The sequence below is a fragment of the Delphinus delphis genome, chromosome 2 (assembly GCF_949987515.2).
Source record: "Delphinus delphis chromosome 2, mDelDel1.2, whole genome shotgun sequence".
Taxonomy (NCBI): domain Eukaryota; kingdom Metazoa; phylum Chordata; class Mammalia; order Artiodactyla; family Delphinidae; genus Delphinus; species Delphinus delphis.
In genome coordinates, this window is record NC_082684.1 from 2,535,268 (window position 1) to 2,551,733 (window position 16,466).

A 16,466-nucleotide genomic window follows, 5' to 3' on the forward strand; every position below is an offset into this window, starting at 1 on the left:
GAACAAACACCTAGAAGAAGTAACAAATGAACAGAGATAAACAATACAATAACTGAAATGAAAAATACACCAGAAGGAATCAATAGCAGAATAACTGAGGCAGAAGAACGGATAAGTGACCTGGAAGACAGAATGGTGGAATTCACTGCTGCGGAACAGAATAAAGAAAAAAGAACGAAAAGACATGAAGACAGCCTAAGAGACCTCTGGGACAACATTAAACACAACAATATTCGGATTATAGGGGTCCCAGAAGGAGAAGAGAGAGAGAAAGGACCCGAGAAAATATTTGAAGAGATTATAGTCGAAAACTTCCCTAACATGGGAAAGGAAATAGCCAGCCAAGTCCAGGAAGCGCAGAGAGTCCCAGGCAGAATAAACCCAAGGAGAAACATGCTGACACACATAGTAATCAAGCTGACAAAAATTAAAGACAAAGAAAAATTACTGAAAGCAACAAGGGAAAAACGACAAATAACATACAAGGGAACTCCCATAAGGTTAACAGCTGATTTCTCAGCAGAAACTCTACAAGCCAGAAGGGAGTGGCATGATATATTTAAAGTGATGAAAGGGAAGAACCTACAACCATGATTACTCTACCTGGCAAGGATCTCATTCAGATTTGATGGAGAAATCAAAAGCTTTACAGACAAGCAAAAGCTAAAAGAACTCAGCACCACCAAACCAGCTTTACAACAAATGCTAAAGGAACTTCTCTAAGTGGGAAACACAAGAGAAGAAAAGGACCTACAAAAACAAACCCATAACAATTAAGAAAATGATAATAGGAATATACATATCGATAATTACCTTAAACGTGAATGGATTAAATGCTCCAACCAAAAGACACAGGCTCACTGAATGGATACAAAAACAAGACCCATATATATGCTGTCTACAAGACACCCACTTCAGACCTACAGACACATACAGACTGAAAGTGAGGGGATGGAAAAAGATATTCCATGCCAACGGAAATCAAAAGAAAGCTGGAGTAGCTATACTCATATCAGATAAAATAGACTTTAAACTAAAGAATGTTACAAGAGACAAGGAAGGACACTACATAATGATCAAGGGATCAATCCAAGAAGAAGATATAACAATTATAAATATATATGCACCCAACATAGGAGCACCTCAATACATAAGGCAACTGCTAACAGCTACAAAAGAGGAAATCAACAGTAACACAATCATAGTGGGGAACTTTAACACCTCACTTACACCAATGGACAGATCATCCAAACGGAAAATTAATAAGGACACACAAGCTTTAAATGACACAATAGACCAGAGAGATTTAATTGATATTTATAGGACATTCCATCCAAAAACAGCAGATTACACTTTCTTCTCAAGTGCACACAGAACATTCTCCAGGATAGATCACATCTTGGGTCACAAATCAAGCCTTGGTAAATTTAAGAACATTGAAATCATATCAAGCACCTTTTCCGACCACAATGCTATGAGATTAGAAATCAATTACAGGGAAAAAAAGGTAAAAAACACAAACACATGGAGGCTAGACAATACGTTACTAAATAACCAACAGATCACTGAAGAAATCAAAGAGAAAATTAAAAAATACCTACAAATTACAACAAAAACACGATGATCTAAAACCTATGGGATGCAGCAAAAGCAGTTTTAACAGGGAAGTTTATAGCAATACAAGCCTACCTCCAAAAAAAAGAAAAATCTCAAATAAACAATCTAATCTTACACCTAAAGGAACTAGAGAAAGAAGAACAAACAAAACCCAAAGTTAGTAGAAGGAAAGAAATCATAAAGATCAGAGCAGAAATAAATGAGATAGAAACAAAGAAAACAATAGCAAAGTTCAATAAAACTAAAAGCTGGTTCTTTGAGAAGATAAACAAAATTGATAAATCTTTAGCCAGACTCATCAAGAAAAAGAGGGAGAGGACTCAAATCAATAAAATTAGAAATGAAAAAGGAGAAGTTAGGGCTTCCCTGGTGGCACAGTGGTTAAGAATCTGCCTGCCAATGCAGGGGACACGGGTTCGAGCCCCAGTCTCGGAGGATCCCGCGTGCCGCAGAGCGGCTGGGCCTGTGAGCCATGGCCACTGAGCCTGCATGTCCGGAGCCTGTGCTCCGCAACGGGAGAGGCCACAGCAGTGAGAGGCCCACGTACCGCAAAAAAAAAAAAAAAAAAAAAAAAAAAAAAATCTTCCAACAAACAAAAATCCAGGACCAGATGGCTTCACAGGTGAATTCTATCAAACATTTAGAGAAGAGCTAACACCCATCCTTCTCAAACTCTTCCAAAAAATTGCAGAGGAAGGAACACTCCCAAACTCATTTTGTGAGGCCACCATCACCCTGATACCAAAACCAGACAAAGATACTACAAAAAAAAGAAAATTACAGACCAATATCACTGATGAATATAGATGCAAAAATCCTCAACAAAATACTAGCAAACAGAATTCAACAACACATTAAAAGGATCATACACCATGATCAAGTAGGATTTATCCCAGGGATGCAAGGATTCTTCAATATACGCAAATCAATCAATGTGATACACCATATTAACAAATTGAAGAATAAAAACCATATGATCATCTCAATAGATGCGGAAAAAGCTTTTGACACAATTCAACACCTATTTATGATAAAAACTCCCCAGAAACTGGGCATAGAGGGAACCTATCTCAACATAATAAAGGCCATATATGACAAACCCACAGCAAACATCACTCTCAATGGTGAAAAACTGAAAGCATTTCCTCTAAGATCAGGAACAATACAAGGATGTTCACTCTCGCCACTCTTATTCAACATAGTTTTGGAAGGCCTAGCCACGGCAATCAGAGAAGAAAAAGAAATAAAAGGAATACAAATTGGAAAAGAAGAAGTAAAACTGTCACTGTTTGCAGATGACACGACACTATACATAGAGAATCCTAAAGATGCCACCAGAAAACTACTAGAGCTCATCAATGAATTTGGTAAAGTTGCAGGATACAAAATTAATGCACAGAAATCTCTTGCATTCCTGTACACTAACAATGAAAGATCAGAAAGAGAAATTAAAGAAATAATCCCATTCACCATTGCAACAAAAAGAATAAAATACCTAGGAATAAACCTACCTAAGGAGGTAAAAGACCTGTACTCAGAAAACTATAAGACACTGATGAAAGAAATCAAAGATGACACAAAGAGATGGAGAGATATACGATGTTCTTGGATTGGAAGAATCAATATTGTGAAAATGACTATACTACCCAAAGCAATCTACAAATTCAATGCAATCCCTATCAAATTACCAGTGGCATTTTTTACAGAACTAGAACAAAAAAATCTTAAAATTTGTAGAGAGACACAAAAGACCCCGAATAGCCAATGCAGTCTTGAGGGAAAAAAACGGAGCTGGAGGAATCAGACTCCCTGACTTCAGACTATACTACAAAGCTACAGTAATCAAGACAATACGGTACTGGCACAAAAACAGAAACATAGATCAATGGAATAAGATAGAAAGCCCAGAGATAAACCCACGCACCTATGGTCAACTAATCTATGACAAAGGAGGCAAGTATATACAGTGGGGAAAAGATAGTCTCTTCAATAAGTGGTGCTGGGAAAACTGGACAGCTACATGTAGAAGAATGAAATTAGAACACTCCCTAACACCATACACAAAAATAAAGTTAAAATGGATTAGAGACCTAAATGTAAGACCAGACACTATAAAACTCTTAGAGGAAAACATAGGAAGGACACTCTTTGACACAAATCACAGCAAGATCTTTTTTTTTTTTTTTTTTTTGCAGTTCGTGGGCCTCTCACTGTTGTGGCCTCTCCCGTTGCGGAGCACAGGCTCCGGACGCGCAGGCTCAGCGGCCATGGCTCACGGGCCCAGCCGCTCCGCGGCATGTGGGGTCTTCCCAGACCGGGGCACAAACCCGTGTCCCCTGCATCGGCAGGCGGACTCTCAACCACTGCGCCACCAGGGAAGCCCCAGCAAGATCTTTTTTGATCCACCTCCTAGAGTAACAGAAATAAAAACAAAAATAAACAAATGGGACTTAATGAAACTTAAAACCTTTTGCAAAGCAAAGGAAACTACAAACAAGTCAAAAAGACAACCCTCAGAATGGGAGAAAATATTCGCAAACGAATCAATGGACAAAGGATTAATGTCCAAAATATATAAACAGCTCATGCAGCTCAATTTTTTTTGCGGTATGCGGGCCTCTCAGTGTTGTGGCCTCTCCCGTTGCGGAGCACAGGCTCTGGACGCGCAGGCTCAGCAGCCATGGCTCACGGGCCCAGCCACTCCACGGCATGTGGGATCTTCCCGGACCAGGGCACGAACCCGTGTCCCCTGCATCGGCAGGTGGACTCTCAACCACTGCGCCGCCAGGGAAGCCCCGCAGCTCAATATTAAAGAAACAAACAACCCAATCCAAAAATGGGTAGAAGACCTAAACAGACATTTCTCCAAAGAAGACATACAGGTGGTCAAGAAGCACATGAAAATCTGCTCAACGTCACTAATTATTAGAGAAGTGCAAATCAAAACTACAATGAGGTATCACCTCACACCAGTTAGAATGAGCATCATCAGAAAATCTACAAACAACAAATGCTGGAGAGGGTGTGGAGAAAAGGGAACCCTCTTGCCCTGTTGGTAGGAATGTAAATTGATACAGCCGCTATGGAGAACAGTATGGAGGTTCCTTAAAAAACTAAAAATAGAATTACCATATGACCCAGCAATCCCACTACTGGGCATATACCCAGAGAAAACCATAATTCAAAAAGAGTCATGTACCAAAATGTTCATTGCAGCTCTATTTACAATAGCCTGGAGATGGAAACAACCTAAGTGCCCATGAATGGATAAAGAAGATGTGGCACATATATACAATGGAATATTACTCAGCCATAAAAAGAAACGAAATTGAGCTATTTGTAATGAGGTGGATAGACCTAGAGTCTGTCATACAGAGTGAAGTAAGTCAGAAAGAGAAAAACAAATACCGTATGCTAACACATATGTATGGAATTTAAGGGAAAAAATGTCGTGAAGAACCTAGGGGTAAGACAGGAATAAAGACACAGACCTACTGGAGAATGGACTTGAGGATATGGGGAGGGGGAAGGGGCAGCTGTGACAGGGCGAGAGAGAGGCATGGACATATATACACTAACAAACGTAAGGTAGATAGCTAGTAGGAAGCAGCCTCATGGCACAGGGATACGGGCTCGGTGCTTTGTGACCGCCTGGAGGGGTGGGATAGGGAGGGTGGGAGGGAGGGAGACGCAAGAGGGAAGAGATATGGGAACATATGTATATGTATAACTGATTCACTTTGTTATAAAGCAGAAACTAACACACCATTGTAAAGCAATTATACCCCAGTAAAGACGTTAAAAAAAAAAAAAAAGACACCTGCACCCCAATGTTCACTGCAGCACTATTTACAACAACCAGGACATGGAAGCAACCTAAATGCCCATCGACAGATGAATGGATAAAGAAGATGTGGTATATATATTCAATGGAGTATTACTCAGCCATAAAAAGGAACAAAACTGGGTCATTTGTAGAGATGTGGATGGATCTAGAGACTGTCATACAGAGTGAAGTAATTCAGAAAGAGAAAAACAAATACCGTATATTAACACATATATGTGGAACCTAGAAAAATGGTACAGAATAACCAGTCTGCAGGGCAGAAATAGACACAGATGTAGAGAACAAACGTATGGACACCAAGGGGGGAAGTGGAGGGGTGGTGGTGGTGGTGGTGGTGGTGATGGGATGAATTGGGAGATTGGGATTGACATATATACACTAATATGTATAAAATAGATACCTAATAAGAACCTGCTGTATAAAAAAATAAATAAAATTCAAAAATTCAAAAAAAAGGAAGGGGATAGAGTCAAACCCTATAGATTGAAAGAAAACTAAAAGAATATGAATCGATCCCAATGTGTAGGCCTTATCTGGATGCTGACACAAGCAAACTGTGAAAGAACACGTTCATGACATTTCTAAGACAACTGAAGGAATTTGAACGTTGGAAATTTGCTGGGATTAAGCAATTATAATATTTTTAGGTGTGACAATGGTATTATGTTTTATATATATATATATATATATACACACACACACACATATGTATATATATTTAAGTCTGTATCTTTTTAAGATACATACTGAAATACTTACAAACGAAATATGTCTGCTATTTGGCACAAAATTATCTGGGAAGGGGGACTGGATGGGGCTAAGGATGAAATAAACAGCCATGAGTGGATAACTGCAGAAGCAAGGTACTGGATACACAACAATTCTTTATGTTCTTCTATCTTTGTACATGTTTTAAATTTCCCATAAGTAACAAAAAAAGAAAATCAATAAATCAAAGTAATTCTCCACATTAACAGAACAAGGGGAAATCATATAATTGTTTCAATAGGTGAAGGAAAAGCATTTGGTAGCGTTAGAACACTGGACTGAGTGGGAAAACATTGATTTCAATCCTGACTCTGCTCTGTGATTAGCAGGCAAGTCACTTTACATCTCTGGGTCCCAATTTCCTCACCTTTATGATAAAAGAGTTAAATTACATGGTTTTTAAGTCCTCCCACCGCAGCTTTGTTTTCCAACTATTTATTGAAAGCCTTTTAAATACTAGAAATAGCCATGTTAACCTTAAAATTCAGTGACTGGCTCTCTCACCAGTTTCTCATCTATCCTGAGTTTCAACTTCTTCCTATGAGGTTTATTCCAAATCTAAACTTGGGGATTTTGGAGCTCATTCTCCTTAATGAAAATGTAAGCAAAACGTGACACCAGTGGTTCCATTATCTGTTGTTACTTGCAAATATTATCCCTCTATGCTGAGGGCCTGTTTCTCTGTTTTGTTCATCTAAAATTTACTAGAAGAAAAATTTTAATTCATTATCCTTTGGATAAAGGAACTATAACATGTATATTCCTTATGTGCAAGCATTATGATCTTGAAATTGTTTAATCTTACTGTAAAAGTAAGTAATTATTGAAAAGTAATTATTCAATCTCATCTGTAAAATGGGGATGATAAAAGCACCTACTGGACAGAATTTGAGGCTTAAATAAGGTAAAATATGTAAAGTTTTCAGAACAGTGCATGCAAGTGCTTGATAAACGTTTACTATCAGTATAAACGTGAATGGAATTCAGGACTATAAGCAAATATTAATGCATATAATGTAACCATGGTTCCCGAACTTGTGAACTTATTGGACTTGCCCTTAAGAATCCTGATGTTTGGGGCTTCCCTGGTGGCACAGTGGTTAAGAACCTGCCTGCCAACGCAGGGGACACGGGTTGGAGCCCTGGTCCGGGAAGATCTCACATGCCGCGGAGCAACTAAGCCCGTGCGCCACAACTACTCAGCCTGCGCTCCAGAGCCCGCGAGCCCCAACTACTGAAGCCCACGCGCCTAGAGCCCGTGCTCCGCAACAAGAGAAGTCACCACAATGAGAAGCCCGCGCACTGCAACCAAGAGTAGCCCCCGCTCGCCGTAACTAGAGAAAGCCTGCGCACAGCAATGAAGACCCAATGTAGCCATAAATAAATAAATTAAAAAAAAAAAAAGAATCCTGATGTTTGGACTTCCCTGGTGGCACAGTGGTTAAGAATTTGCCTGCCAATGCAGGGGTTCGATCCCTGGTCCAGGAAGATCCCACATGCCGCGGAGAGGTGCGCCACAACTACTGAGCTTATGCTCTAGAGCCCTCGAGCCACAACTACTGAATCCCACACACCTAGAGCCCGTGCTCCACAAAAAGGGAAGCCACCGCAACAAGAAGCTCACACACCACAACAAAGAGTAGCCCCCACTCACCGCAACTAGAGGAAGCCCACGTGCAGCAATGAAGACCCAACACAACCAAAAATAAATAAATAAATAAATATTTTTTTTTAAAAAAAGAGAGAGAATCCTTATGTTTTATCTCAACAGAGCTGGGGGGAAAACAACTAGACAAATCAAGAAAATAAGTAAATATCCTGATGCCCAGGCTGCATCCCAGACCAATCACATCAAAATCTCTGGGGGTGGGCCCCGGTATTTCCTAGTCTTCCAGATCATTCCAAATGTGCAGGCAAAGGTGTAAACCAATGACGTAAACAACAAAGGTAAGGAATAAGCAGGTACGAAGCAGCTAGAGAACTCCTGATTTGACAGCTCAGTTTAAGCTGGGTTTGGAAGGAAAAGTGGTGCTTAACTCTAAGTTCTATAATGTTTTTCTATTAAAAACCGGTAGCCAGGGACTTCCCTGGTGGCACAGTGGTTAAGAATCCACCTGCCAATGCAGTGGACACGGGTTCGAGCCCTGGTCTGGGAAGATTCCACATGCTGCAGAACAACTAAGTCTGTGTGCCACAACTACTGAGCCTGTGTGCCACAATTACTGAAGCCCGCTCGCCTAGAGCCCATGCTCCACAATAAGAGAAGCCACCACAATGAGAAGCTCGCGCACCGCAACAAAGAGTAGCCCCCTCTCACCGCAACTAGAGAAAGCCCACGCACAGCAACAAAGACCCAACACAGCCAGAAATAAATAAATAAATTTATTTTTAAAAAAACAGTAGCCAGGGAATTCCCTGGCCGTTCAGTGGTTAGGACTCTGCGCTTTCACTGGTGAGGGCCCAGGTTTAATCCCTGGTCAGGGAACTAATATCCCGCAAGCTGCACGGCATGGCCAAAAAATAAATAAGTAAATAATAATAATAATAAACTGGTAGCCAGAGATTAGAGAGGGAAATAAATTGTGTAGGTCCTAAAAGCAGGTCTCCTTAACGCAAGTGAAGAACAAAGAATGAGAAAATACATAGGGTGAACTAGAAATACAGGATTAAAATACATCTCTTTAGATAAAGAAAACAAAAGGTTTAGGACCTGTGACTTTTAAGAAGACCTTAAAAAATATTTAAAATCACAGCCTGAAAGACAACAATCTCTCTCTGCTGCAGGAATTTAATTACCTGGAGAACGGGCTGTGTGCTCAGGAAGCACACAAAGATGGGGCCAAATACATAGGAAACACAAATTGCCCTGAGGAAAGAACTGTTCTTCAACGTCTCATCCAAAACCTAGCGTAATGGGGAACACATTCTAAAAAACAACAACAAGGGCTTCCCTGGTGGCGCAGTGGTTGAGAGTCCGCCTGCCGATGCAGGGGACGTGGGTTCGTGCCCCGGTCCGGGAGGATCCCACATGCCGCGGAGCGGCTGGGCCCGTGAGCCATGGCCGCTGGGCCTGCGCGTCCGGAGCCTGTGCTTCGCAGCGGGAGAGGCCACAACAGTGAGAGGCCCGTGTACCACAAAATAAATAAATAAATAATAAAATAAAAAACAACACAAGTCGTAAGGCTAGAACGGGGAAGGTCTGACTCATGGGTCAGCTGCTCCACTTTCAGCCTCGTCGGCATCATCGCCTTCACAGGTGTAGGCAGTCCAACAGCTACACAGCACTGGCTCCTTGTCACTTGGACTGCAAAAGGCAGAGGTCTCATCCCGAGGATCAGACTCACAGTAAGACTTACTTTAACAAAAGGCTGTATGTCGACAGAGAAAGCCCTGTGTGGGCGCTGTTCTTTTTTCCAGCACTTGTTCACAAAAGAAGCTGGGCGAAGTCCTCACCGTGGGGGCAGCTGTTGGCTGATGTTGTTTGCCCTCCCAGAGCATTTTCAGATACCTGTTGAGTATCTTTCTGCCCAAAGACTGAGATGCTGGCGGGTTTCTATGTTCTAGGAACAGAAGTCAGGGCTGCGGCCACGGTATGAGGGAACTGAGCCAGAGGCTTGGGGTCTAGGCGCCCAGTTGCCCTGGTAACTCCCTGTTTACACTGTAAACCAGACAGAACTTCAAAGCTGCATTTATAAAAGCATGCTAATAGCAACAGACCAAAATAAATGAAAATTTACAGGCAGGCACGTTTTGGAATTCTTAATAAGCTTTTTATCCTTCTTTAATTATCGTTTAAAGGATGCTTGCCAGCCTGGCTCCTTAGCCTGCTGGCAAATGAAACGTTAGTTTTTGTATGCTTTTTTTTTTTTTTGGTGGGGGGCGGGGGCAGGCTGCACAGCGCGGCATGCGGAACTTCCCAGACCAGGGATAGAACTCGCATCCTCTGCAATGGAAGCGCGGAGTCTTACGCACTGGACCGCCAGGGAGGTCCAGTATTTTTAGGCTTCGTTTAAATATTCTATCTGCAGTCCATTCCACACCGTTAGTCCAAATTTTCATGTGACAGTTGGAATGAAGGCCTACGGCTCCCTCAAACAAAACATCCTGCCCCAAAGCAGTGCAATTTATAAAAATTGCTCGCCACCCCTTGCTGCTAAAGATATTCATCTTTGTGCATCTTTGGTCAGTAACACGCATATATGCACACAAAGTTTCCAAACCAGAAAAAGCGTTCAACGTGAAGTCCTACAAGATATGACGATAGTTTGTCATCACTCGACGAAAAGCACTAATAATTTGAACGAGGGGCCAAGCGCGCGCGAACACACACGCTGTGCTTATCAACAGCTCTTTAAATGTAAAGACTAATTACCCTCGACAAGAAATAAGGTACGTATAAACTTCCTAGCTGACTCTGCTCTACTCAACAGAAGTTCTGTCAACAGCTCCGGGGTGGCGGCGACGCACGACACTTGGGGGCTCCGGGGCCTTCCCACTCTCCACCCGCCCGTCCCCCCACGCCGCGTACGCTGCTCCGCGCCAGGCCCGTGCCGGCTCGGGGACCCTGCTCCCGGGTAGCTCAGCCGAGGCCGCCAGTGCGGCAACGCAGGTGAGCGCCCACATGTGTCCCTGAGGGGCGCGGCTCGGGTCTGTCGCCCCTCGCGGTCACTCCCGGCCCAACCTTTCCGGGAACCACGCTCACCCGGCTCGGCGCGGCATCCCTGCGCTCACCGCCGCGCTCGGGGACGGGCTGGCAGCCGCCGCCGGAGAAGGCGCGGCAGAGAGGAAGGAGGAACCTCCTCGGGGGTCGCAAGGCCGCCATGGCTGCCGTCCGGCGGCTACCGCACGCACAGCGGAGTCGCGACGGTGCGAGGGGCTGCCTTACGGCACGGTCGCAAAGTCCGCGGGAGGGGACTACTTGGCCGACCATGAACTAGCCCGGCATGTGACAGGCTGCGTGGGCGGCCGAACGGCGCGAGCGCGCCCGGGTGGCAGCTCCTCGGGCGCGGGCATTCCAGGGCATTGCGGTAGGCGGCTAGCGGCGAGCTCAGCAAAGGTCGAGGTGCAGCGCGGACGCCGGAGGACGTTTTCCCAGGGCGGGGTGTGTTCGGCCCGGGGACGGGGCTGCCGGTCCCGGCGACTGCAGGACTGAGGGGCTTTGGCGGCGAAGCGTGCGATGGCGCGGGCTGCGCAGGTGAGCGAGGGCGGAGGCCTCCGCGGGGGGGAGGGGGTGCGCGCGCGGCCTCCCTCGGCGCGGGCTGCCAGCGGACGACCCCTGTCCCGGGGCGCCACCCCCGCCCCGGGTCAGACGCGGCCGGGCCTGGTTTCGGAGCCGGGCTCCCCGCAGCCGGCCGGGCCCGAGTTCCCTCTCTTCTCGCCGGCTCCCCTGGCCCGGCAGAGCGCGGCCGTCCCCTCCCCCCACGGGCCATTGTGAGGTCAGGCCGGCGGACGCGTCGTGGGGCCGGGCGAGACGCCCGGAGCGGCCGCTGCGGCCGGTAGCTGCCGCTGCCACCGCCGGCCCCTTCACTGGCTGCCCCGTTCAGACCTAGCCGGGACGGGGAGAGAGATGCAGCTCCGGTGCCGCACCCCGTAAAGGGTCGATCTTCCATCTGGACACTTCACCCACGGGAAGCCAAGACCAAACCAGCTTAGACCGCTGCTGGGTAAAGTGCCGGGAGGGCCGGGCGAGAGAGGAGGAAACAGCAGAGGCAGCCTGCTCTTCTGGGCTTCCAGAGGCGTGTTCTGGGCTCGGCCACCCACAGGGGATTAGTTTCGGTTGAGCATCCATCCCCCTCCCGTGAAAGAGCGTAAAAAAAAAAAAAAAAAAATGCGTTAAGCCCTTCTGGACCCTTAAAGGGAGGCTGGTGAATGAATTAGTCATAGTTGTCTCACTCTCGTGGGGTGTGGCTTGGAGGAGGAGAGGAGCATGATAGGGCCCAGGGGGTACTAGGCCTCCGAAGCCCAAGGTGGTGTCTTTAACGGAACCCCAGTCGCCTTCCCTGTGGAATTTTATCCCTGTGCAGGGAGGATTTGTGAGGCATGAAAAGGGCGGGGCGAGAAACAGGGTATCTTTACACAAGTGCTTAAAGGGTGGAGAGGAAGTAGAAGCGGGGACTTTTGGGAGTGTCTGCGAACCCCTGGTGTTTGTTTCACTGGCTCAGCTCCTTTTGTTTAGTTCCTTTTCCTGAAACTAGGCATAGTACTTTGGCCTGGTGGGGTTGCTTCAGTGAACCCACGTCGTCTGGAAGGTTAGGAGAGCTGCTGTTTCACATTCTGCAGAGGGGCCCTGCTCTTGCCAAAAACCAGCTTCCAGTGTTAGGACCTAAGGTACTTGTGCTTTTTCCAAGCTGATGGTTCAGCCTCGTGGCATACTTACGAAGGCATATGCCGTTTTCTTTGATGACTGAGGAAACTGAATTTCCCAGGTCCGGAGCTCTGGCTCATATTCCCCACTGCAGTAACCCCGATCTCAATCACTGTCACGTTTAGGTTGTTTTCAGGAGAGGGAGTTGATTAGTCACTCTAATTTCTGTACTTGAGCTTGACTGTTCTTGGGATCGCAATAACAAGCCGTATTTCTTAAGCATATCTTTGTAGAATGAATTAATATATGATTACCATTCTGCAGGCTTTGTGGTGTAATAAGTTATCGTGTTTGTCATCTTTTAGTGCTTGTGAAACTGAACACAACAAAAGTATGGAGATGGGAAACCAACATCCTTCTATTACTAGGCTTCAGGAAATCCAAAAGGAGGTGAAAAGCATAGAACAGCAAGTAATTGGTTTCAGCGGTCTGTCAGACGACAAGAATTACAAGAAACTGGAGAGGATTCTAACAAGACAACTTTTTGAAATAGACTCGGTAGATACTGAAGGAAAAGGAGATATTCAGCAAGCTAGGAAGAGGGCAGCACAAGAGACAGAGCGTCTTCTCAAAGAGTTGGAGCAGAATGCAAACCACCCACACAGGATCGAAATAGAGAACATTTTTAAAGAAGCCCAGTCCCTAGTGAAAGAGAAGATTGTGCCATTTTATAGTGGAGGCAACTGTGTAACTGATGAGTTTGAAGAAGGCATCCAGGATGTCATTTTGAGGCTGACACATGTTAAAACTGGAGGCAAGATCTCCTTGCGGAAAGCACGGTATTACACTTTAACCAAAATCTGTGCAGTGCAAGAGATTATCGAGGACTGCGTGAAAAAGCAGCCTTCCCTGCCGCTTTCTGAGGACGCGCATCCCTCAGTTGCCAAAATTAACTCTGTGCTGTGTGACGTGAACAAGACCAGAGGCACTCTGATTGCCCTTCTTATGGGAGTGAACAGTGATGAGACTTGCAGGCACTTATCTTGTGTGCTCTCGGGGCTGATGGCCGATCTGGATGCTTTAGACGTGTGCGGCCGCACAGAAATCAGAAATTACCGGAAGGAGGTCGTGGAAGATATCAACCAGTTATTGAAGTACTTGGATTTAGAAGAGGAAGCAGATAGCACTCGTGCGTTTGACCTGGGGCAGAATCATTCCATTTTAAAAATAGAACAGGTCCTCAAGAGAATGAGAGAAATAAAAAACGAACTTCTTCAAGCACAGAATCCTTCAGAATGGTACCTGAGCTCCAAAACAGAGCTGCAGGGCTTGATTGGACAGTTGGATGAGGTAAGCCTTGAAAAAAACCCCTGCATCCGGGAAGCCAGGAGAAGAGCGGTGATCGAAGTTCAGACCCTCATCACTTACATCGACTTGAAGGAAGCCCTCGAGAAGAGAAAGCTGTTTGTTTGTGAGGAGCACCCCTCACACAAAGCGGTCTGGAGCGTCCTGGGAAACTTGTCAGACATCCAGGGGGAAGTTCTCTCATTTGATGGCAGTCGAAATGATAAGAACTACATCCGGCTGGAGGAGCTGCTCACCAAGCAGCTGCTTGCCCTGGACGCCGTTGACCCACAGGGAGAGGAGAAGTGTAAGGCTGCCCGGAAGCAGGCAGTGAAGCTTGCACAGAATATTCTCAGCTATCTCGACTTGAAATCCGATGAATGGGAGTACTGAAACGCCAGAGAGCCCACGGTCGATCGTTCTTCTTTTGCACTTTATATATATGTCTGTGTATTTATAGAGAGCGTTCAGTTTGTTGAGCCTGGATGTGATTTATACGTGCATATGTCAATCTCAGTATTTATGATTTAAGCAAATTCAGTATCTCTGCTGCTTTTGATGTTGAAAAACAAATATTACGACATACTAACTTTTCCATTTGGATCACTATGTGGTGGTGTGGTTTTCTGTTGTTTTTTTTTTGAAATCAGAAAATGGAATAGGGGCAGCTTTTAAAAGTTTTAATAGGTTCAAGCATTAAAATGCAGATATTTCAGAATCTAGAATAGACATAACCTTACATAATAAATACCAGGACATTTATGAGGAAGGGGGAAATTTTTGGTTAAATAGAAGTAAGGTCCAAGCACAAACGCAGTACAATGAAATGTTTTATTATGCTAAATAAAGCAGAAGGATTTTTTTCATTTATAAAACCCAGTTGGTTCCACCCAATTTAATAGGGTGGGAGTCTTTTTGTTTTTTTGGATGGTGGGTTTTTTCATAAACATTTTTTGTTTGAAATACAGTGTATTTTCTCCTGTACTCTGCATTTAGAGGGGGAGTCTTATTTTTGTGTATGACATAATAAAATTATGAAAATGAATAGCAAAAACACCTTTGAGACTGCATTGAAGAAGGGATAAAACACCAGCTGATACCTTCAAGTTGTTTTTGTTTGTAAAATCTAAACTTAGAATTTCCCTTAGAAATTACTAAGGATGGGAACATTTAAATGAAGTTAATGGACCTTGAAAAAAAAAGGAAACACCCACACCCATGGTAAGATAATGAAAAGAAGTGGAAATTACCAATTATCAGGTTATGCTAAAATAAGCAAAAATGTCTGCATGTAGCACGTAATGGGCTTCTTCTGTCATTCAAGGCGGCATAAGGGACAAACTTGTTAAACATTCCCGATGCTGTTTTACAGTGTGTGAGAGCAGAAACTGTCAGCAGCCCTGCAGGACCAGCTCTTTGAAGCTTGTTCAGAGGAAGCGAGCATCAGCTCCCTGCGCCTGCAGACGTCGCACTCCGGGCACCTGCTGCATTCCTTAGCTCATGTTATTGGCACATGGATGCCTCTCTAGTGCCTGAAAGGGCCAGTAAAGTCTGTCAGTGCAGGAAATTTTTTTTTTCTGCTAAAGGGTACACATATTTCTGTACATACTTTTTGAGGATCCAAGATTACCAGTTGCCTGTTAATGTGAACAAAAGAATTTCCCAGAGTTCTGAAGTGCCTTGATAACTTGCTGCCCCAGTATTATAACTAACAGACTACTCTGTAGTCAGCTCTCACAAAATAATCGTATTAGAGTACATCTTTTGAGCTCTATAGTAATTTGTTCTTTTCTTTCAGAGAGATTAATTTGATAACTTTGGAAACAGCTAAAAATAAGATGGATAAAGGAATAGCCCTAAATACCTAAAAGATTATAAACGTGTAGCCCTAAAAAATTTTCATTTTGTCTCAGTACTGCCCAATAATTAAAAGCCCTTGATATGTCTTTCCTACTAGAAATGGTATAGATTCATCGGACAGTGGGGTCAAAGGGCAATCGGAGGTCTTTGGGCCGTGAGCCTCCCACCTGCACGTCCAGCAGGCTTTCAGTGCAGCTTATCGGTAGCTCATGCCGACCAAAGTCGTTTCAGGATCGCTCTTCTGTATCATAATTTTAGGGTGCTCTTAAAATCTTGAGGAGTTTTTAAGTTCGAGCACTGTTGCCGTTATATCACTGGGCAATCAAGGCTGTACTCTGACTCACTTCAGACGTACACACATCCTGCACCAGGCCCCACTGCTTCACGTTAATTTCAGATTTGAAAGTTAAATGTTAGCCTGTCCTTTCAGAGTATCCATTGCCGTTTGAAAGCAGTTATTCCTCTAGCATTCATTTCCAGCAGTGTCTTCCATAACTCGCAGAGATGGCTCAAACTGTTCATCTTTGCGCATCGGGGGTGAGCATAGGATGGTGAGCCCATCCACGGTCACACTGGATTTCTCACGGGGATTATTTTGGTCATTGAAATAATCAGATCAGCCTTGAGTGCTGAGGAGTGATGCTCCCTGTCTTCAGTCTGTTCTAGTTCCTTGTACCTGATGATTCGGTTCCCAAGATGAGCCCTAGCGATACTGGCTTTAGTTGC

The 16,466-nt window shown here is 44.5% G+C and overlaps 2 protein-coding genes across 3 annotated transcripts in view; one reads left to right on the forward strand and one right to left on the reverse strand.

Annotated features, from left to right (window-relative positions):
• COA8 (cytochrome c oxidase assembly factor 8) overlaps positions 1-11,097 on the reverse strand; it is a 36,840-nt gene extending 25,743 nt beyond the window's left edge. Inside the window, exon 1 of one of the 2 annotated variants that reach the window (XM_060003858.1) lies at positions 10,935-11,096. In XM_060003858.1, coding sequence (XP_059859841.1) covers positions 10,935-11,054 — 120 coding nt within the window. In that variant the 5' untranslated portion in view covers positions 11,055-11,096. Of the gene's footprint in view, positions 1-10,934 lie in introns of both variants that reach the window. The other variant, XM_060003857.1, reaches the window with a different exon arrangement.
• Positions 11,098-11,203: 106 nt separating this feature from the next.
• BAG5 (BAG cochaperone 5) lies at positions 11,204-15,244 on the forward strand. The gene is made up of 2 exons (XM_060003856.1): positions 11,204-11,426; positions 12,902-15,244. The coding sequence occupies exon 2, from the start codon at positions 12,930-12,932 to the stop codon at positions 14,271-14,273; it is 1,344 nt and encodes a 447-aa protein (XP_059859839.1). The 5' UTR covers positions 11,204-11,426; positions 12,902-12,929; the 3' UTR covers positions 14,274-15,244.
• Positions 15,245-16,466: the final 1,222 nt, after the last annotated feature.

What these genes read in the sequence shown, in the direction of transcription:
- BAG5 (XM_060003856.1), top strand. Translation starts at nt 12,930, where the DNA reads ATGGAGATGGGAAACCAACATCCTTCTATTACTAGGCTTCAGGAAATC.